Raw genomic sequence first — 23,546 nt, forward strand, 5'->3', positions numbered from 1 at the left:
GGGGAAGAGAGTAAGACTTGAGGGCAAACATCTACTAGCCCATATCTTTAACCTACCTTTAGACCTCCTCTCCCTGAGTAGTCTAACTTTATCTGAAAGATCACTCAGGCTTGGTGAATGAAAGACCCATATAAGCTGCACCAAACCAGAAATAAGAAGGAAGGACAGGGTAAGCAGGCTTCACTCAAAACCCCCTCTCCTTAAGTTTCTCCCCTGTCTCCTCCACCCTGGGGAATATTTTCCTTTCTATAGCAGATCCAGTTGAGTGGAGAGAGGCTGGCTTGGCCAGAGAACAGATAGGATGCCCATATTTTATTTTCAGTCATGCCACTGCCCTGGTGTGAGACTCCCTGCACTCACTATGTCCCTGTGCATGGGCTCTCCAGGAGTGCAAGGAAATTTTATTGAAAGGTGTCTGCTCATGGTTGCATTGTTGTCACATGTAGTGACCTTCATAAATACCTTTGGCAAGGTCATTTGGGAAACGGAATAACAGGTGGTTGATTTTTTTTCTCCTCCTTTATTGGATTGTACTCTGATTTGCTATGCAAAGTTGTACACTTTCCTGGAAATGTGCTCACACATGCCTTCCTAATGCAAACAAGCAGGTCAATGACCCAGTGTTGCAATGTACCAGCCTGAGATCTGCTTGGATAATCCAGCAGAGCCATTTGCCCTTTTGTAATAGGGCAAATAGTGGGGGGCAGCAGGATGCCAAGCAGAACCCTAAAGTGCTAAGGCAGAGAGGAGAGACAGAAGAGATAAGAGGCTAAAGAGAGTTAACATCAGCTTCCAAGTTAGCTTCCAATTCTTGGTGAAACTCCCAGAGGGAGACTGATAAATCATGAAGTTAATTGCCATCCTTTTCCTTTGTTCCACGCTGCTAACAAGTTTAGCCCAAGAGGACCAACAGCAAGAAATTGACTGCAATGATGAGGATGTATTTAAGGCTGTGGATGCAGCTCTGAAGAAATACAATAGTAGAAGCAAAAGTGGCAACCAGTTTGTATTGTACCGCATAACCGAAGTCACCAAGACGGTGAGTGAGTTGTTTAATCTTGAGGTCATTTGGGATTTGTGCTATCACTTGAACCCAGGAGACACACATACACACACACACACACACACACACACACACACACACACACACCACAAAACAAACAAAACAAACAAACAAACAAACAAACAAACAAAAAACCACCCCGATAATTAAAGGTAGAGGTTTACACCTCTTAGAAAAGACCAACCCCACTCTCTGGGCTGGGACCTGGGCAGGGTATGACTAGCCCTCAAGCCTCCAAGGCTGGCCTCCTGGGTGATCAGAGGACAGGTATTCTAGGATGAAATTAAAGAAAGGTAGATGGAGTCATTTGAAAGGGACTATGTAGAGTGGGAAAATCCAGGAACTCAGTCAGGCCTCAGCAAGAGCATTTTCTGGGTAACCAACCTTAAAGGGGAAGAGGTGTTTAAATATAAAACCCTCCAGACCTTAAAGGGGAAGAGGTGTTTAAGGAGGTATGTCTAACTCATACTGTATAATTTCACATATAAATGGAATATAAAAAAGTCAAACTTAACAGAAGCAGAAAGTAGAATGGATGTTGTCAGGGACTGTGGGATGGGAGAAATGGGGAGGTGTTTGTCAAGAATTCAAACTTTCAGTTATAAAATGAGCCTGGTCGTTTAGCTCAATGGTTGAGCATCAACCTATGAACCAGGAGGTGGTGGTTCAATTCCCGGTTAGGGCACTTGCCCAGGTTGCAGGATTGATCCCCGGGGGGGTGGGGGGATAGGGGAGTGTGTGTGTGTGTGTGTGCAGGAAGCAGCCAATCAGTGATTCTCTCTCATCATTAATGTTTCTATCTCTCTTTCTCTCCTTTTCCTTTCCTCTTTGAAATCAATAAAAATATATTTTAAAGAAATAAGATGAGTAGGTCCTGGGGGTCTAATGTACAGCATGGTGAATAGAATTAATACTACTGTAATGTATGCTTGAAATATGCTAAAGGGCTAAATTTTAAGAGTTCTTAACACACACAAAACAGGTAATTATGTGAGCTGACAATGTGTTAATTATCTTATTTTTGGTAATCATTTCACAATGTATACATATAGCACATACTTTTTTGTATATCTTAAATATATGTGATTTATTTATACCTCAATAAATATACCTCAATAAGTTATACCTCAATAAAACTAGGGTAAATGAGGGACAGTGAGTATGTCAAGAGGAGTTAGAAATTAATATAGTTCTACTATATTAGATAAAATATCTACCATGAAGTCCTGATGGCTGAATGCATCAAGGGTAACAGCAATGTTCTAGTTGATTTTGTATATTCCTTATCACTGATGGATACACTCAGGTAGAAGATAAATCCTGACAGGATTTGTGATTCCAAGAAATACAACTGGATGCATCAAAACTATCAGGTTGGGGAGGAGGGCGGGAGGGAGGGTTTAGTTGTGATTTTTTGTTGTTGTTGTTTATGTGAAAACATTCAGAATTATGCAACTGAAAGGGGAAAAAATCAAATTCAAACAACCTTTAGCTTTATTTCTCATTAAAGTCAACATCATCTCTTGATAAAGGAAAGATTAAGCAAAGCAGGCTCAGCATACCACTCTTCTCTTCAAGGACATCTCCACGATGTCTGGGTGGCTTTGAAAACAAGCAAATCAGACACAACTCAAGAATGTGTATGGTATCATGTATCTCTGTGGTGTTTCATTCCACAGGACGAATGCATATTTGACACATTGCCTTATTGCATAACTGATCTATTTAGTATTGACACAGATGTCCTAACATCGTTGAGGGAGTGACACCACAGGACATTATAAATACGTGGTCCCATGGATGCTCTTTTTGCACTGTCCTTGACATCCCAAGCCCAATGACCTTACTCGTATACCATGCCTCTCTCCACCAACTTTTTCCAACTCCTTTAATTCATTGAACTCTGTGTTTTCCACCTTTTGTTGTCCAGTTCAAACAATTAACTAGGGGGACTCAATAACTACCCTGATTTTCTTCTTTGTGGTCTTTTTCCTGAAAGTTGGGGCCCAGTCTTTGGCTGAATCCATATAATGATCTTGGACACTGTAGAAAAAGCATCAAATAGGATCATATGACTTGCTGTCTAGCCTTAGTCAATAAAACTGTGGGACTTTTAAACAAAAGTCACATGTAAACGTCCTGCATCCAGCATTGTTGAGCTGTCATCAACGTTCTTGTGTCTGTTTTACTGTTACAATATTAGATAAATATGGAAGCAAAGCCATTCCACAGAGTCACTTTTAAAACAGGAATTCTGGTTCTGTTTTCTAAAGAAATGTAGAAATTCTTAATTTGGATCTATTTATAGTTTCAGCATTCTTCAGTTGCCAGTGTGCTATCCAACTTTAGCCTAAAAAACCTGGAGTAAGAGATTTTTGTTTGTTCGCATAGGATCCTCTTAGACTCTTCCATATTTAGAAAATTAAAATATTTCTTTGGGGAAAATTCTTGGTTATTCTGCCATAACAGAATATGTATTAACTTGTAGATTCAGTGGTTTGATACCTGTTTAATCACATGTTGATATTCCAGAAGGATTTCTTGCATTGGTGAAAATAAAGATGAGACACAGGGGGGATATTTTTGTTTTTGATGTACCCTGTTTAGAAACTAGAAGTCTTTTGTCATGCAAAAGAAAACAAATTATTTTTAAAGGAAAAAAAGAGCAAAGTTAAAAAAATACAAACTTTCAATAGTTTGTTCAAATGAATTTCACTATGTCTCTGTGATAATTTACATCAGTGGAAGAAAAAAAATCCATCCATTTTACATTATGAGATTAAAGAAAAAAGGCCAGAGGGCTTTTTATTTTATTTTATTTTTCTGAAAATAACATTGAGCCATTCTGTTTTACAAGTTAGTGTAGTCATGCAAGTCCTGGTGCCCTCGGCAATGTTATTGGTGTTGTCATCATTGACTGACTGACATCTGTGGCAAATGTGCTGTTGTTGGGTTTTTTTTTTTTTTATTGAGGTATCACATATTTGTCCTCATCCCCCCATTTTCATCCCAAACCCCTCCCCACATATGCCCCCACCCCCCTGTTGTCCGTGACCACTGGCTAGGCCCATAGGGTATTTTTTTTTCCCCTAAAATGTCCACAGAATCACTATCACCTACCGCTTTATCAAAATCTGAGACCTGAAACGAACCTCAGAACTGTCGTGTTTGACTCCATCCTGTCCCAGATGCAAATACTCTGAGGAGTGCAGGCTCTGAGAGAGCACTGCCCCTGGACTCAGGAGACCCGGGTCTGGGTTGGCGTTGCCTTTCCAAGGTGGGAGGCTGCCTAAGCTCTGCCCTCTCTCCTTGGGCCTCCTTTCTCTCACCTGCAAAGTGAGGGACGAGGCAACATCACCTCTCAGGTCTCTTGCTGCTCCAACATGACAGGATTTTGCATCTAAAAGCTCATCTAACTCAGAACCTTTGGGATTTAAAGTTTTATTTATTATTTTATGACATGTTAGAAAAAAATAGAAAACAAAACAAACCAAATAAAATTACTAAAATTACCCATAACTAATCTCATCATCCAGAGATACCTGTTAATATTTTTTTAAAAAAATGAAAAAGAAACAACTCTTGTTTGTTGGTTTGCTTTCTAATTGTAAAAGTAATATATATTTGTTTTCAAAAAAATACTCAGAAAATTTAGGAATGTTTGTTTAAAGAAAAGAGTAAAAGATAACCTTACATCCACCACTGAGACACAACATGTTAACAGTTTTGCTGTATAACTTTTCAGGCTTTTAAAATCATAAATGTCCCTATAAATTGGTTTCTACAAAAATAGGCTAATACTACATATACGACTTTGTTACTTGAAAATACATGTTTATAAATATAATGTGAACATTCTTCCAAGTATTTATAACTTTTGGTATTTTTAGTAAATGTTTTGCTCTTGTTGAATTAAATCAATATCAAATATTCATAACTGGACCAGATTCCTCTCCAATGGTCTGCTGTTGTCAGTTAAATGAGCCCTATGTATCTTTGATTGCTTTTTTATTTTTTTCCCAGGAAGAACAGAACGCATTTTATTCTATCAAGTATGAAATCAAGGAGGGTGACTGTCCTGTTCAAAGTAACAAAACCTGGCAGGACTGTGACTACAAAGAACCTGGGCAAGCTGTAAGTGTGATGGTCTGGAGCCTCCAGTTTTCTCAATGGAGACTGCCAAATTATTCTATTAGTGCTGGGGGTGATGAGTACTGTTGAGCCTGTTTCTGAGGGGTGAACATAAACCCTCAAATGTGTACAAAAGTCAAATGGCTGATGTCTATGTTCTTGCATAGACAGAAAGGGCATGAGGGGCCAGCCATGAGATGTGGAGAAAGCCCTCCCATGAAGAGGGGACTCCCATGACCAACTGGGTGCTTTATTTGTGCAGACCTGAGTTGGAATTCTACTCTGCCTCTAATTAGCTGACCACTTTTAACCCATGGGCTCCCTTGTAAAAGGGAGGTAAATTGACCTAAACTGGAAGATGAAAGGACATACATATGAAAAGACCTTGTTTTAAAAACAAGGTATCTTAACCAATGCCTAACATCTGTATTCCACATGACAACTGTTGTTTGGCCTTACCTGAGGGAGCTAATAGCCAGTATCTGCCAGGAAGCAAACCACTCTTTCCACAGTCCATGGACTCACCTCTTCAATGTGTGAAAATATTATTGGTGGAAATGTGGTGTCCAATGGTGGGAAGTGAGGGATTCCTTTTCCTACTGGATGATGGCGGTCCAGTCCTCAGGATATCTTGCGAAAAAGAATTTTCTAAGACTCACACAGGAAGATGAGAGATCTTTATTTGTGTGGAATTTCATATCTGCATTTCTAAAGCGCCATTTCCCTTAAACCAGTCCTAAAAGAGGTGCAGCTGGGGATTCAGAGAGCCAAAAGCCAAACCAATGTCCCAAGTTTCCATTCCATGGTGGAGCTGGGTCCGGTACAGCATCAGGCTAGTTCCCGACTATTAGTCCATTGTATGTGTGTGTAGGGGGGCGGGAGGAGGGAAGGGAGTAAATGGCTGTGGGCCACATGGGAGCATGCAGGGGAGTGTGTCCCTTGCAACAAGAGAGCCAGGAGCCCCAGTGAGCAAGAGAGGCAAGAGAGAGAACTTTGTTTAAGAGTTTAATATCTGAAATCTTCCCGTGCTTACGGTGGCCACACTGACTATGTTCCCAGGTGTGACTGACAGACAAGTACCTTCCATATGTCATCCAGACTTTACTGGGCATGTGTGTATTTGGCCTTCCCTTTGCTCCTTTTCAATTAATAACTGGTTATTACAATGGTATCAAAAACACCGCATCCTCTGTGCAGTTGAACCCTGAAGTCGAACTGTAAGAGGAGAGTCTGGCAGGCTAGTTTTAGGGCACTGTGTTCACCTTGGTGAAAAAGAAATATTTCCTGTGCTCCAAACATAACATTATTTTAAACCTCACTATCTTCACTGCCACTCCTCCCGACATCTCATGAATATCAATGACTTGTAAATAATAATGATTAGGCTACAAAAACATTCATTCTTGTGTCTCAAAACTCCGTTAGAAAAGAATCTTAAGTTTTAAATAAGAGAAAAGCCATACTTAGCAACAGCACTAAGTGCACTTCTCCATCTGAAAGATTACGATAAATGGTCTCCTTTTTCTTTCTTTCTAGGCCACAGGAGAATGCACGGCTACCATAGGGAAGAGACCGAATATGAAATTCTCCGTAGCTAGCCAGACCTGCCACATTACTCCAGGTATCTGATATATAGGATGACACTGCCCTGGGGGGAAATGAACCATTTCCATGTGGGGCCAGGAGCATAACCTGTACAAATCCCCTTCTCACAGGGCAGTGGGTGGCTGCACAAAGCCATTTGCAGCCTTGGGGCAGAGGGAGGGAGGATGGAGGGGGCGGGCAGGTTGTGGTGGCAGAGTCCTGAGGTGGGGCCAGGCTCCTGCCAATCATCCCCTGGACTCTCCCTGGACAGCAACGCTGACTTAGGTGTGTGCTAAGGTCCTGAGAAAGGACTAGAAAACATGCCACATGCTTTAATTGTGGGGTGTCCTAGAGCCAGAATAGCACAAGCTTTGAGGTCAGACCTGGCCTGCAATCCTTCAAAAGCTCTTCACCTTTTTGGTTTCCCTTTTCTTAAAAGGGGATCACAGTAATTCTCACTGCAGAGGGTTATTGTAGACGGAAACTAGATGGCAGGCTTGAAGTTACATGCATAAGAATGTATTGATCATCAGAAAACAATCATATCTGACATTTATTGAGAACTTATTGCTAGCCACAGTGCTAATTGTTTTACATATGTTGATTTATTTAATCCTCATAACAAGTCTATGAGGCAAGGGTTAATATTCTCATTTTACAAATGAGGAAACCGAGGCCCACCACAGTTTAATATCTTGCCCAGTATCCCACAGCTAGCAATTAGCAGAATAGTATAGTAGACCTTGTAAGAATGGAGCAACTTATGCAGAGATATAACCATTATTAGCTCCTTCCCTCTGGTGGCACAGTGGCTGGGTGCAGAAGAATGGGCACATCTAGGGAATGTCAATCACAAAAACCAACCCAGTTGGCCTTTTGCAAGATAGGGTTTTAGTATAGGAGGCTCCAGAACAACATCCTCAGCCACACTCATGAACGTCAGTGGAGGAGCAATTGTCTATCTTGGCCTTAGTCATCAATAAGGAACCCACAAAAACTATATTTCTTGAGTTTCAGCTCTTGCAAGAAGTGGCATTCAAAGAAAAACAGTCCAAAACAGAAAATTAAAAAAAAATTTTTGGAGTAGATTTTTATTATTCAGTTTAAGAACTTTAGCTCATAAGCAAATTTTCACATGATCCAGAACACAGCACTTATGTACTAGGAGAGAAAAAGCTCTTTGCCACAATTACTACTAGGTCCACAATCCCTTATCTGAAACCCTTTTTGGCAAAAAACATTTTAAATTGTTTTTTAAATTTAAAAAAAATCCCTAGAAATGTTGGAGCAGGATGAAAAATCATCCCATCGCCTGGAATAACTCAATTTGCATATTTCCCTACTCCTCTCACCCTCAAAAGACTGCTCCATAGTTCTTCTTACCCTAGTCAGAGCTCCCTCTACTGACCAGTGGGTTAAGGCTTATCTGTTATAAACATTACTTGGTAACTTAATACAAGCTCGCTCCTGTTTTAATATTTTACGTTATTTTATTAAAACCCAGTCAGTGGCACCCCATCGTTATTGCCAACCACTCTTCATTCACTTCAGTGGGTCTCTGCACACCCTGAAATTATATGGAGAACATTGTGAATACCGGCATTTTCCTGGAGAGGGTGCCATGGTTCTCATCAGGTTCACCAAGGAGCCCATGACTCTTGGAATATAGCTCATAACCCCTGGCCTCTGGAGAGAGGCCCAGACTCCACAATAGGGGACTCCCTCTACCAATTGTCCAGACCTCAATCTCCAGTACCTGCCTCCACTTTAAGTCCCGGTAAAAAGTATACACCACATCCCATATGCTGTCCCTGACTCATCCTGCTTTCTTGAGAGCCATTCCTCCCTTTGCTCCTTCTTCTCAGGCTCACATTTTATGTGGCCCAGTTGACCTTGACCACTTTACATCCTTCTTAGCTCAGGCCTCTTCTCCTCAGGAAAGTCTTTCTTGAGCTCACTCTGGGCCCCTGCCTTTCCAAGCTCTTGCCAAATTATTTTGAAATATTCATCTGCAGTTCAGTCTCTCCCACTCAACTTTGCCCAACACCTTCACCACTGCCAGGGCTGACCAGAAGCCCCTGAACGAGGGATGAACAGATTGCTCAGACACAGTTTGACTGTGAAAAAGAGGGCTAAGGGGCTCCTGGCTCTTGGGGCCATAGCAGCCTGGATTGCCGCCTTGTTAGTGTTTTATTGCAGTTTTTATCTTTAGATACAATCAATAGGGTGAGTAATCTTGGGAGGACACATGTGTTTACATTGTCCTCTAGGCAAGGGCATCCAGGGATGAAGCATAAGGATTCCAGTAAACACCTGGTGCCAGGGTTCTTAATCCAGCATCTAGAAGGGCTTCAGGAATCTGGAGAAGGCACTGTGTGTAAATTAATCAAGAGTCCAGAGATGAAACATAATTTTGGAAGGCATTTAGGGGGTCAGAGGAGCTTGGCTAAAGAAACCAAGTTCTCCAAGTTCTCTTGTCTCTCTGGACCCCTTGCTTTTTTTTTTTTTTTTTTAATATATTTTATTGATTTTTTACAGAGAGGAAGGGAGAAGGATAGAGAGTTATGAAACATCGATGAGAGAGAAACATCGATCAGCTGCCTCCTGCACACCCTCTACTGGGGATGTGCCCACAACCAATGTACATGCCCTTGACCTAATCGAACCTGAGACCTTTCAGTCCGCAGGGCAACACTCTATCCACTGAGCCAAACAGGTTTTGGCTGGACCCCTTGCTTTTTATTAACACAAATTGTCCTAAGGCAAAGTAGATATACACATCAAAGGTCAGGGTTTAGTGTATGGAATGCATTGTTGGATTGGAAGAATTTGCCTTCAGCTGTTCAGGTGTTTGGCCAGGAGGAGGCAATAACATGTAGATTGAAATGCCCTCAGCTGTCTGTCAGCAAGCAATCATTTATGCATCCTTTTCAGGTTTGGGGAAATGCCCTCAGCCATTCCAGATGATTCAGCTCTGCTGACATACTGGAATTAGCTTCCAGCAACATGGGGTTTGTATGTGATCAGACTTGTTTGGAAAGGTCAAGGAATAATTAGGGGTACTGCCTTCAACACTGCCCTATGTCTCCCCTAATTCAAAATTCTGGTAAACAGGGCAGGTGGCCTTCCACACACTTCCCTTTCATCAGAATGTCCTCCTTACAACTTTCCAACCAAGTCTCCTGTGCTCCCCAACACACCACAGGGACCATAACTAACAAGTTAAAGTAACCATACAGTCTAGCTCAGCACCTGACATATTACAGCAAGAGCAAAATATGTACATGTTTGTTAAAATGAATTGATACAAAACATATTATATCCCGAATGAGGCTTCAAGGAGCTTTAATTAACACTGAAAAATAAGTAATATTATATTTGTATTGTTATACTTTTTTATAAGAGGATAAATATGTATTATTTCTATAATTTACAATGATTTTTAAATAAATTTAAAATAATTATGCACAATAGTATGCACATAAGGTGTTCCTAAGTCGATGGTAGGTTTTTCCCCCTCTGACGAAAAAACAGTTCTGTGTTCTTTTTCTAATACATACTAGAATTTACTAGAAAGTTTGTTTACCAGGGTCTTGGAAATTATCTTATTTATTTAGGACAATGTATCTGAATGTGGGTTTTGCTCATTAACCTTGCCCTTTTGCCTACTCTTTCTTTGTCAAGCCGAGGGCCCTGTGGTGACCTCCCAGTATGAATGCCTTGGCTGTGTGCACCCCATATCGACTGCCAGCCCTGACTTGGACCCTGTTCTGAGACATGCCATTCAATATTTTAACAACCACACTGATCATTCCCACCTCTTTGCTCTTAAAGAAGTAAAAAAGGCACAGAAACAGGTTTGTGCTTTAGCTTTCAGTTCTCACAGTATTGTTAAAATTGGTTGGATCTTTATGTTTAGGGTTTCATTATCTAAAATAAATCATTGGTCAATAGAAAACCTATGATTCCATGACTGGTGGTGAGGGAGCTCTTTATGTCCTCATCTGACTGGCATAGGAGATAAAGAGTTTTCTCTTGAGTGAAAGTGATTCGGATACTGCAATATATAAAGGGCAAAATGTGGCTAATCAAACCCCTGGCTCTGAGATTGGTTTTAATGAATGGATAGTCAGAAATACATGTCTTTCTGAGAGATGGTGAGATGAAAAGATCATTCTAGCCTTAAGGTTTTAAGAAAATTACATTATCACTTAGCTATCATGAGTCAAACGTGGCTCCAAAATATTAAATTGTACCCAAACAGTTGGCATGGCTTTCTGAGAACTCTCTAAATTATAGTTTTAGTATCATTAAAAGAAAGTAAATACTTGGAAATCTGGCCTCTTCATTGGGTCCCTTGTATTTCAGTGTCTAATTATAAAGGATTTACTTCAGTCAGTAACATTCCATACTTTTAATAGACCATCTAACTTCCCTTCATGCAAGACACATGTTCTACTCAATTATGTTCATAGCAGCTATCATGGTCAGACTAGCCCAAGACAAAGCTGCACAAAACGTACTGCCTGACTGTCTGGGAACCTGAGGACTTATCAGTAAAGGCTATTCTAGCTCTAAAATATTTTTTTTTTAAATATATTTTATTGATTTTCCACAGAGAGGAAGGGAGAGGGATAGAGAGCTAGAAACATCGATGAGAGAGAAACATCGACCAGCTGCCTCCTGCACACCCCCCACGGGGGATGTGCCCGAAACCAATGTACATGCCCTTGACCGGAATCGAACCTGGGACCTTTCAGTCCACAGACCGACGCTCTATCCACTGAGCCAAACCGATTTCGGCTAGCTCTAAAATATTTTTAACCATCTAAAAGAGTATTATTAATATTTCACAAAATTCAAAAGGACATTATTTTTCTGTTGCCTGGCAGAGGAAATGTTGCAAGATTTTTCTTAAGAAAATACAGTAACTCCACCTATATATTGCTTTTTTATTTTCAGATGTGTAGGAGTGTGTGTGTGTGTGTGTGTGTGTGTGTGTGTGTGTGTGTTGAGGAGGGTGAAAGTAATAAAGTGCTCAATATTTATTCAGCCAAGAGTTTTGCCTAGTAATAAGAGTTTATATTTTTGAGTACTTGCAATATGCCAGGCAGTGATGTTCCTCATAACACAGTGATGTTCCTCATAACACTGTGTTCCTCATAACACAGTGAATAATGTTTAAACTGCCCTTTAACTATTCAATTCAACATTATTTCAGGTGGTGTCTGGATGGAACTATGAAGTTACTTACTTAATTCAGAAAACTAATTGTTCCAAGGAGAATTTTAAAGTCTTAACCCTAGACTGCAACGTCCTTCCCAATGGTGTAAGTAGGCAAAAATCGAAGTATAAAGTTATTAGCATTTGGTGTCTAGTATTTACAGGTGTGGGAATACTCAGCTACATAGGAAGACTCGGCCACTGAGATTTTAGATGACATGCATGAATTCACAGCCACATTCTCCATGTCACTAGTCAAGCTGCCTTACCTACCTGGTCAAAAGATCTGTACATCTGGCAATAAGCATTTACAGATATAACCAGGGCTCCAGATAAAATGATGTCATGTCAAGTTTGTCTGTCCATGTCTTCACACTTTCCTGTCTCCCTTTCTTCCTCACCCTCTTAAGGTCCTTCCCGGTGCTCCCTGCGCAGGACACTCCTCAACTTCAAACTTGCCTTTCCTTATTTTCTCCCTTCCTTCCCCTCCCCCTCCTTTATTTTTAATAAAATACCCTGAGCCTCCACCAAAATTATGTTACAAGAGAGGATCACAAGGTGGCAGTAGTTAGTGCATGTGCAGATGCCTAAGGCACAATGACCATCCCAGGGACATTTGCATTTTAGCAGAAAACTGCTTTAAACAAGGGACTGCTTCAAGCCCTTTAGTCTGTTATTCTACTTCTACAATTCCATTATGTGGAAAGAAAATGAGAAACCCAGACAGTAAGATGTTAATTTCAGCATTGTTATTAACTAGTAGCCCATTTGCAGGAAGAATTCTGCAAGCGGCTGCTGCGGCCACCCGCCCCACTCCGCCCCACCTGGGCTTTCCTCTGGCAGCCACCTTGCATTCCGCTTTTCCTCCCTCTTTCTTCTAAGTTTCTTCAGTCTTCACTCCTCCCTCCCTCAGCATATGCAAATTAACCACCATCTTTGTTGGGTAATTTGCATACTCGCCTGATTGGCTGGTGGGCGTGGCTTTGGCTGGTGGGCATGGCTTGGGTGTAGCGAAGGTGTGGCCAATTTGCATATTACTATTTTATTAGGTAGGCTAGAAAAACATTGGAAATGTTTTCAACATAGGGAATGTTTAAATGATTTACAGTATATCCATATAGTAGAATATATGAAGCCATTAAAAGTATGTTTACAGATTTTTTAGTGACTTAGTAAAATGGTTATAATATGGTAAGTTAAAAATATATAAAAGTATAGATACATATTCATTTAAATATATAAAGTAAATGTAAATATCAAAAGTGATGGAGGGGCCCTGGCTGGTTTGGTTCAGTGGATAGAGAATCAGAATGTGGACCAAAGGGACCCACGTTCAATTCTGGTCAAGGGCACGTTACTGGGTTGCAAGCTCCTCCCAGGCCCAGACTGGGGCCTGGTTCATGTTTCTCTCTGTCTTTTCCTCTCTCTTCCACTCTCTCTAAAGTCAATGGAAAAATACCTTCAGGTGAGGATTAACAACAACAAAAAAAGTGATGGAGGGGAACATTTGAAATCTTGCTCCCTGTCATATGTTCTTAGTTTGCCTGAAATAAACTCATAAAAAAATTTAAGTGACAAAAAATATGCATAAATATAAAACATAGTTAACTTTCAGTTGGAACTATGAGTGCCTTTTTTTTATTCATTATACTTTTTGGAATTCTTTAGTACTTGCCAATGTTTTTAATCAAGCATGTATTTATTTCATAATTGGGAGAAAAGTTAAAAGGATCCTATTAAGAAAGTGAAAAGACAACCCAGAAAATGGGAGAAATTATTTGTATCATATATCTGATAAGAATTAAATATGCAATATATAAATAACTCCTATAATGCAACAACAAAAAGACAATCAACCTAATTTTCAAATGGGCAAAGGACTTTAAAATAAACATTTCTCTAAAGAAGACATGCAGTCATTAAACACATGAAAAGATGCTCAACATAATTAGCTATGTGGGGTGGGGTGTGTGTGATGGGGGCAGGGGGGTAAGACAAGCCACAGTGAGATGCCATTTCACACCTAAAAGATGGATATAATTTTTTAAAAATTAGAAAATAACTAGCATTGGGGAGGATGTGGGAAAATTGAAACTTTTGTCCATTGCTGATGAGAATGTAAAATGGTGCAGCCACTTTGGAAAACACTTTGGTAGTTCCTCAAAAAGTTAAACATAGATTTACCATATGACACAGCAATTGCACTCCTAGGTATGTACCCAAAAGAATTAAAAAACAGGGAGTCAAACTGATACTTACATGCCAGGATTCATTGCAACATTATTCACAATAGCCAAAAAGTGGAAACAACCCAAGTGCCCATCAACAGATGAGTGGAAAAACAAAATGTGATGTATATATAAAACAATGCAATGTTCTTTAGCCATAGAAAGAAATGAAATTCTGCCACAATCTACAACATAGATGAACCTTGAAAACATTATGCTAAGTGAAAGAAGCCAGGCATAAAAAGACAAATATTGCATGATTCCACTTATATAAAACATCTAACATATGCATAGAAGCAAAAGTAGATTCAAGTTTTCCAAGAGCTAAGGGGACAGAGAATGGGAATTTATTGCTTAATGGGTACAGAATTTGTGTTTGGGGTGATGGAAACTACTGGAAATAGATAGTGGTGATGGTTAAATAATGTAATTAATATCACTGAGTAATATACTTAAAAATGGTTGAAATGGCAAATTTTATGTTACATATATTTTACCATAATAAAAATATAGTAAAAACGAAGAGAGAGAGAGAGAGAGAGAGAAGAGAGAGAGAGAGAGAGAGAAAGAGAGAGAGAGAAACATTCTAAAAATGTATGCTCTAGCTACTATTTAACTTTGTTATTTTTAGTCATCTGGCCTTTAAAGCATCTATGAACACCTTCTTTTTTTATGTTCTTTAGTTAGCCATTTGAGATTATATGGGCTTAAATATTATCTAGCTTTAATCTCCCTGCATCTGTTTGTAAGGCCTCCATTTAGTTCTTTCTTTGCAACACACAGAGATGCAAAGCTGATTGGAGTCACAAATCCAATCATATTTCTGGTGTAATTTCTCTAAGCTTCCACTTCCTCATTTGTAAAATGGTGAGGAATAATAGCACCTATCTCACAGCGTTGTCACCATAATTGAAGGACACAAAATATAAATGAACTCTCTTGCCTACAACTGGTAAGACTGAAGGCCTTGCTATTCCAAGTTTGGTCCCTAAACCAGCAGCAGCATCACCAGGGAGCTTGTTAGAAAAGCCAAATCTTGAATTCCACCCACACCTACTGAATCTGCATGTTAACAAGATTCTCAGGTGAGTCATTTGCACTTTAAGGTTGGAAAAGCACTGATTTTAGAGTTTCACAAATAGTTCTTGGGCCATACTACATATTAGAATCACATTGCCAGCTTTAAAAATATTAGTAACTACTCCTAGGCCAGTGGTCGGCAAACTGTGGTTCACGAGCCACATGCAGCCCTTTGGCCCCTTGAGTTTTTAGCAAAGGCCAGCTTAGGAGTACCCTAATTAAGTAAATAACAATGTACCTACCTATATAGTTTAAATTTTAAAAATTTGGCTCTCAAAAGAAATTTCAATTGTTGTACTGTTGATATTTGGCTCTGTTGACTAATGAGTTTGCCGACCACTGTCCTAGGCCATTTCCCAAGCATTCGGATTAGGTGTGGGACAGGTCTCTAGAGTCAGAATAACCTAAAAGCTTACAGGTGAATCAAATATGCTAATAGAATTGAGAACCTCAAGAGCTATCTCCAGTATCCATCTCCTCAACCAAAATTATCCTACCTAATAAAAGAGTAATATGCAAATTGACCATAATTCTGCTACACCCACAAGCCACGCCCTAAAGCTACGCCACAAGCCAATCAGGAGCAAATATGCAAATAAACCCAACCAAGATGGCCACAGCCACAGAGAGCAGGAGGGAGGCTTGGGTTTCCCCAGTAACAAAGGAAGCCAAGCTTTCTGCCTGACCTTGCAGGCCTAAGCCTCCACTCAAGGCTACAAAGTTTCAATTATAGAAGGTAAACAAATCCAAACAGAAATGGTGGCAGCTACGGAGCTGGAAAGAGCAGGAGGCAAGGGTTGCCCCTGGCAATGGAGGAAGCAAAGCTTCTGCAGCCCTGGCTGGCCTAGGCCTCCGCTCCAGGCTGCAAAGTTTCAATTATAGAAGATAATCATTCCCAAGAGAAATAGCTGCCAGCCACAGAGTGAGCAGGAGGCTTGGCTCCGCTCCAGGCTACAAAGTTTCAATTGTAGAAGATACATAAATCTCAGATACCAGGGCCTCTGCTTGGGTCGCCAGGGGGTGTGGCCAGCCTACAAACCACCACAGGCCTCTTGCCCAGGCCGCCCCACACCCCAAGGGAACCCCCACCCTGATCTGGGACACCTTTCAGGGCAAACCAGCTGGCCCCCACCCATGCACCAGGCTTCTATCCTATCTAATAAAAGAGTAATATGCAGATTGACCATCTCTCCAACACACAAGATGGCTGCCCCCATGTGGACACAAGATGGCCAGCACAAGATGGCCAGCAGAGGAGGGCAGTTGGAAGGGACCAGGCCTGCAAGGGATGGCAGTTGGGGGTAATCAAGCCCACAGGGGAGGGCAGTTAGGGGTGACCAGGCCTTCAGGGAAGGGCATTTGGGTGGGACCCAGGCCTGCAGGGGAGGGCAGTTAGGGGTGACCATGACTAAAGGGGAGGTCAGTTAGGGGCAAACACGCTGGCAGTGGAGAAGTTAGGCATCAATCAGGCTGTCAGGGGAGCGGTTAGGAGGTGATCAGGCTGGCAGGCAGAAGCGGTTAGGGGCAATCAAGAAGGCAGGCAGGTGAGCAGTTTGGAGCCAGCAGTCCTGGATTGTGGGATCGGGCCTCAATGGGCAGTTGGACATCCCTCGAGGGGTGCCAGATTGGAGTGGGTGCCGGCTGGCCTGAGGGACTCCTCCCCCCCCCCCATGCACAAATTTCGTGCACTGGGCCTCTAGTAGTATTATAAATGTGGTATTCCTTGTATCTGTAACAACTATGACATTTATTATATACTAGAGGCCCGGTGCATGAAAATTTGTGCACTTGGGAGGTCCCTCAGCCTGGCCTTCACTCTTTCACAATCCAGGACCCCTAGGGTAGGATCCCTAGGCCTGGCCTAAGATCAGGGCCTATCAGGGCTTTCCTTCCCTAGGCTGCAGGCAGCTGGCCCCACCACCGCTGTTGCCACTGCTTGCCACCTGTGCAGTGCTACCCCCCCTTCCCCTGCCATTGGTGATCTCCCTCTGCAGGCAACAGGTTGGGGTGCAATGGCTTGGCTGGCCTGGGCCTACCTTTTTCTTTGCTAGGGGACTGGGCCAGCCCTGCAAGGACTGGTCCAGCCCTGCAAGGGGCCGTCTGCCTACCTGTTGCCCCTAACCACTCACCTACCTACCTGATCACCCCTAACCACTCTGCCTGCCTGCCTGATTGTCTCTAACCACTTGCTTGGGGGCAGGGCCAGCTCAGCGAGGGGCTGTCTACTTACCTTATCACCTCTAATGACCCTGCCTGCCTGATTCCCCCTAACTGGTTGCTTGGGGGCAGGGCCAGCACTGACTTCCAGTTGGTCACCCTCCGATCATTACTGGTTGTCACGACCCAGGGTTTTTATATATTAGGATATGTCCCCTTATTGGAAATAAACATTTCCAATGCAGAAGGCAATGCAGAAACACAGAAAACAATAATAATATTAAGCCACATACCCAAATACCAAAAGATATCTTAGTGTATTTCCCTCTTATCTTTTTGTGGGGTGGAGGAGGGGTGGGGGAGACATAGACAATTTGGTGATTGTTTTTGTTTGTTAATAATTGTCATTATTTTACATGCTGCATTTAAAAATATTTTTATTGATTTCAGAGAGGAAGGGAGAGGGAATGAGAGATAGAAACATTGCATGCTCTACACTGGGGATTGAGCCCACAACATGGGCATGTGCCCTGACCAGGAATCAAACAGTGACCTTCTGATTCATAGGTCAATGCTCAACCACTGACCCATGCTGGCCAGGCTTACATGCTGCATTTTTTTCACCTAAGAATTTTCCTACATCATTAAAACTCTTGAAAACTTTCTTTTAAATAACTGTATAACATCTTATTAAAGATATGATAGATATTTTTATTTTCCAATAGTTAGACATTTGAGTTGTTTCCATTTTTATTATCATTAATAACTCAACAAACATTTTTGAGAATGAAGCTATTTCTGTATTTGATATATATTCTTATTTTCATAAATAAAAAATGTTTAGAAATTTATGGATTGAATTTATGAATTGTTTTCCATATCCTTTGTCCATTTCTCTTTGGGATAAATCTTAATGATTTGAAAAAGAGTATGTGTATATTAAAGGTATCATTATTTTGTCATATTTTCTCAGTTGTTCATTTTTTAGTTTTCCTTAAGGTATTCTGACTTACCTATAAATTTTCCTTATTGGTGACCAAATCTAATAACATGTTCCTTTTTTAATCATTTTTTTAAAATTGATTAAGGTATTACATGTGTACATATCTTCCCATTGCGCCCCCACCCCACTCCCATATATGCCGTCACCCCCCCAGTGTCTTGCATCCTTTGGTTATGCTTATGTGCATGCATACAAGTCCTTCGGTTGATCTCTTAATTTCCCCACCCCTCCCCAACCTTCCCGCTGTAATTTGACAGTCTGTTTGACGCTTTACTGCCTCTGTATCTATCTTTTTGTTCATCAGGTTATAATGTTCTTTATTATCCATAAATGAGTGAGATCATGTGGTATTTTTCTTTCATTGACTGGCTTATTACATTTAGCATAATGTCCTCCAGTTCTATCCAGGCTGCAGCAAATGGTAAGAATTTCTTCTTTTTTATAGCAACATAGTATTCCATTGTGTAGATGTACCATAATTTTCTGATCCAGTCAACTGCTGATGGGCACTTAGGCTGTTTCCAAATCTTAGCTATGGTAAATTGTGCTGCTATGAACATAGGGGTGCATATAACCTTTTTGATTGGTGTTTCTAGTTTCTTGGGGTATATTCCCAGAAGTGGGATTACTGGGTCAAATGGGAGTTCCATTTTTAGTTTTTTGAGGAAACTCCATTCTGTTCTCCACAGTGGCTGCACCAGTCTGCATTCCGACCAGCAGTGCACGAGGGTTCCTTTTTCTCTGCATTCTCTCCAGCACTTATAGTTTGTTGATTTGTTGATGATTGCCATCCTGACAGGTGTGAGATGGTACTGCATTGTCGTTTTGATTTCCATCTCTCAGATAATTAGTGACTTTGAGCATGTTTCCATATGTCTGTTGGCCTTCCTTCTGTCTTCTTTCAAAAAGTATCTATTTAGGTCTGTTGCCCATTTTTTTTATTGGGTCGTTTATCTTCCTTTTATTGAGTTGTATGAGTTCCCTGTAAATGTTGGAAATTAAACCTTTATCAGTGATAACATTTGCAAATATGCTCTTCCATACAGTGGGCTTTCTTGTTGTTTTATTGATGGTTTCTTTTGCTGTGCAAAAGCTTTTTATTTTGATGTAGTCCCATTTGTTTATTTTCTCTTTAGTTTCCATTGCCCTAGGAGAGGTATCGGTGAAGAAATTGCTTCGGCATATGTCTGAGATTTCTCTGCCTGTGGATTCTTCTAGTATTTTTATGGTTTTCCATCTTATGTTTAAGTCCTGTGTCCATTTTGAGTTTATTTTTGTGTATGGTGTAAGTTGGTGATCTAGTTTCATTTTTTTGCATGTATCTATCCAATTTTCCCAACACCATTTATTGAAGAGACTGTCTTGACTCCATTGTATGTTCATGCCTCCTTTGTCAAATATTAATTGGGTATAGTGGTTTGGGTCAATATCTGGATTCTCTATTGTATTCCATTGATCTATATGCCTTTTCTTGTGCCAGTACCAGGCTGTTTTGAGAACAGTGGCTTTGTAATACACTTTGAAATCTGGTATTGAGATCCCTCCTACCTTGTTCTTTTTCTCAGGATTGCTGTGGCTATTCGGGGTCTTTTTTTATTCCAGATGAATTTTTGGAGAGTTCTTTCTAGGTCTGTGAAATATGCTGTTGGTATTTTAATGGGGAGTGCATTGAATGTATAGATTGCTTTTGGTAGTATGGACATTTTATTGATGTTGATTATACCAATCCATGAACACGGTATGCTCTTCCATCTATTTATGTCTTCTTCTATCTCTTTTTTCAGTGTATTGTAGTTTTCCGCTTATAGGTCTTTTAACTCCTTAGTTAAGTTTATTCCTAGGTATCTTAATTTTTTTGGTGCAATGGTAAATGGGATTATTTTCTTAGTCTCTCTTTCTGTAACTTCACTGTTGGTATATAGAAATGCCATAGATTTCTTGGCATTAATTTTGTATCTTAAAACATTGCAGAATTCATTTATTAAGTCTAATAATTTTTGAAGGAATCTTTAGGGTTTTCTATGTACAGTATCATGTCATCTGCAAATAAGGACAGTTTTACTTCTTCTTTTCCAATTTGGATGCCTTTTATTTCTTCTTCTTGTCTAATCGCAATGACTAGTACTTATAGCACTATGTTGAACAGGAGTGGTGAAAGCGGGCATCCCTGTCTTATTCCTATTATTAGAAGAAATAGTTTTAATTTTTTCCCATTGAGTATGATGTTGCCTGTGGGTTTGTCATATATGGCTTTCATTATGTTGAGGTGTAATCCTTCTAGTCCCACCTTGCTGAGAGTTTTTATCAAAAATTGGTGTTGGATTTTGTCAAATGCTTTTTCTGCATCAATTGATATGACTATGTGATTTTTATCTCTCAATTTGTTTATGTGATGTATCACATTTATTGATTTGCAGATATTGTACCATCCTTGTATCCCTGGGATTATTCCTCTTGGTCATGGTGTATGATCTTTCTGATGTACTGTTGGATCCAATTTGCTAGAATTTAGTTGAGGATTTTGGCATCTATGTTCATGAGGGATATTGGCCTCTAATTCTCTTTCATTGTGTTGTCTTTATCTGGTTTTGGTATTGGGTGATGCTGGCTTCATAGAATGAGCTTGGAAGTGTTCCTTCCTCTTGAATTTTTTGAAATAGTCTGAGGAGGATAGGTTTCAGTTCTTCCTTGAATATTTGGTAAAACTCCCCTGTGAAGCCATCTGGCCCCAGGCTTTTGTTTGCTGGAAGCTTTTAATGACTGCTTCAATTTATTCCATAGTCATTGGCCTATTGAGATGTTTATTTCTTCCTGAATAAGTTTTGGAAGGTTGTATTTTTCTAGGAGTATGTCCATTTCCTCCATGTTGTCCAGTTTGTTAGAGTAGAGTTGTTCATAATATTTTTTTAACAATCCTTTATATTTCTGTGGGGTCTGTTGTTATTTCACCTCTTTCATTTCTGATTTTGTTTATTTGGGTCCTCTCTCTTTGCTTCTTGGTGAGCCTGGCTAGAGGTTCATTAATCTTGTTTATCCTTTCAAAGAACCAGCTCTTTGTTTTGGTTATCTTTTGTAATGTTTTTTTTTTTTTTTTTTGGTCTCTATGTTGTTTATCTCTGCTCTGATCTTTATTATTTCCTTCCTTCTGCTTACACTGGGCTTTTCTTGTTGCTCTCATTCTAACTCATTGAGTTGTAGGATTAGATTATTTATTACCATTGTTTCTTGTGTTTTGCAGTAGGCTTGTAGAGCTATGAACTTCCCTCTCAAGACTGCTTACGCTGTGTCCCATAGATTTTGAATTGTTGTGTTTTCATTGTCATTTGTTGCCATGATTTTTTAAAAATTTCTTCTTTGATCTCTCTGGTAACCCAGTGATTGTTTAATAGCATGCTATTTAGTCTCCAGGTGTTAGTTTTTTTTGGATTGTTTTTATTGTAGTTGATTTCCAGTTTTATCCCATTGTGATCTGAGAAGATGCTTGATTTTTTCTATCTTCTTGAATTTGAAGATACTTTGCCCGTGTCCTAATATGTGGTCTATCCTTGAAAATGTTTCATGTGCACTGGAGAAGAATGTATATTCTATAGCTTTGGGGTGAAATGTTCTAAAGATGTCAATTAAGTCTTTCTGATCTAGTGTGTCATTTAGGATTGCTGTTTCTTTGCTGATTTTTTGTTAAGTTGATTTATCCAGTGGTGTCAGTGGGGTATTCAAGTCCCCTACTATGACTGTATTGCTATCAATCTCTCCCTTGATATCTTCTAAAAGTTGTTTTATGTATTTGGGTGTTCCTGTATTGGGTGCATATATGTTTACCAGAGTTATATCTTCTTGTTGAATTGCTCCCTTTAGTATTATGTAGTGGCCTTCATTATCTCTTGTTATAGCCTTTACTTTGAGGTCTATTTTATCAGGTATAAGTATCGCAACCCCAGCTTTTTTCTCATTTCCAGTTGCCTGAAAAATGTTTTTCTATCCTTTCACTCTCAGTCTGTGTGAATCCTTTGTTCCGAGGTGGGTCTCTTGTAGACAGCAAATATATGGGTCATGTTTTCTTATCCATTTAGCTACCCTATGTCTTTTGATTGGTGCATTTAATCCATTTACGCTTAATGTTATTATTGACAAGTACATGTTTGTTGTCATATTTTCCCTTAATGTTTGTGTTTCTTCTTGCCTTTCTTTCTTCTTTTTACAGCAGTCCCTTTAGCATTTTTTGCATTTCTGGCTTGGTAGTGATAAACTCTCTTAGCCCTTTTTGTCTGTGAAGCTCCTGATTCCACCTTCAATTTTGAATGATAGCCTTGCTGGGTATAGTATTCTTGAGTTCAGTCCCTTGCTTTGCATCACTTTGTAAATTTCCTTCCATTCCCTTCTGGCCTGGAGTGTTTCTGTTGAGAAATCCATTATATTCTAATAGGAGAACCATTGTAGGTAACTTTCTGTCTCTCTCTGACAGCCTTTAAGATTCTTACTTTGTCGTTGGTATTTGCCAATTTAATTATGATGTGTCTTGGTGTCAGTCTTTTAGAGTTCATCTTGTTTGGGACTCTATGTGCTTCTTGGACTTGCATGATTTTTTTCTTGCCAATATCAGGAAGTTTTCTGTCATTATTTCTTCAAACAGGTTTTCTATTCCTTGCTTCTCTTACTCTTCTTCTGGTACCCTTATTATGCAAATATTGTTATGTTTTGTGTTGTTCCAAAGCTCCCTTAGGCTTTCCTTTTGTGTTTTAAGCCTTCTTTCCAGTTGCTGCTGTGTTTGTGTGTTTTTTCCTACCTTGTCTTCTAATTCGTTGATGCGGTCCTCAGCCTATTCTTATCTACTGTTTAAGCCTTCCATTGTGTTCTTTATTTCAGCTATGTCATTCTTCATCTCCTCTGCATTCCTTTTCATGTTAGCAACATTCTCATTCAGCTCCTTATAATTCTCATGGAGTTGTATGTATTTGTCATTCAGCCATTTGAGCATCCTTATAACCATTACTCTGAATTCGTTCTCTGGTATGTTGCTAGCCTCAATTTCATTTAACTCCCTTTCTGGTGATTCCCCTTTTTCTTTCCTTCGGGGATT

General features: G+C 40.0%; 1 protein-coding gene across 2 annotated transcripts in view; it reads left to right on the forward strand.

Moving 5' to 3' along the window:
- The first annotated feature begins 844 nt into the window (after positions 1-844).
- The window catches only part of LOC103300685 (kininogen-1-like), a 46,248-nt gene continuing 23,546 nt past the window's right edge, over positions 845-23,546 (forward strand). The window contains exons 1-5 of one of the 2 annotated variants that reach the window (XM_054711482.1): positions 845-1,043; positions 5,091-5,197; positions 6,731-6,815; positions 10,463-10,635; positions 12,000-12,107. In XM_054711482.1, coding sequence (XP_054567457.1) covers positions 845-1,043; positions 5,091-5,197; positions 6,731-6,815; positions 10,463-10,635; positions 12,000-12,107 — 672 coding nt within the window. The remainder of the gene's footprint in view (positions 1,044-5,090; positions 5,198-6,730; positions 6,816-10,462; positions 10,636-11,999; positions 12,108-23,546) is intronic. The other variant, XM_054711485.1, reaches the window with a different exon arrangement.

Source organism: Eptesicus fuscus, chromosome 3 (genome assembly GCF_027574615.1).
Source record: "Eptesicus fuscus isolate TK198812 chromosome 3, DD_ASM_mEF_20220401, whole genome shotgun sequence".
Classification (NCBI taxonomy): domain Eukaryota; kingdom Metazoa; phylum Chordata; class Mammalia; order Chiroptera; family Vespertilionidae; genus Eptesicus; species Eptesicus fuscus.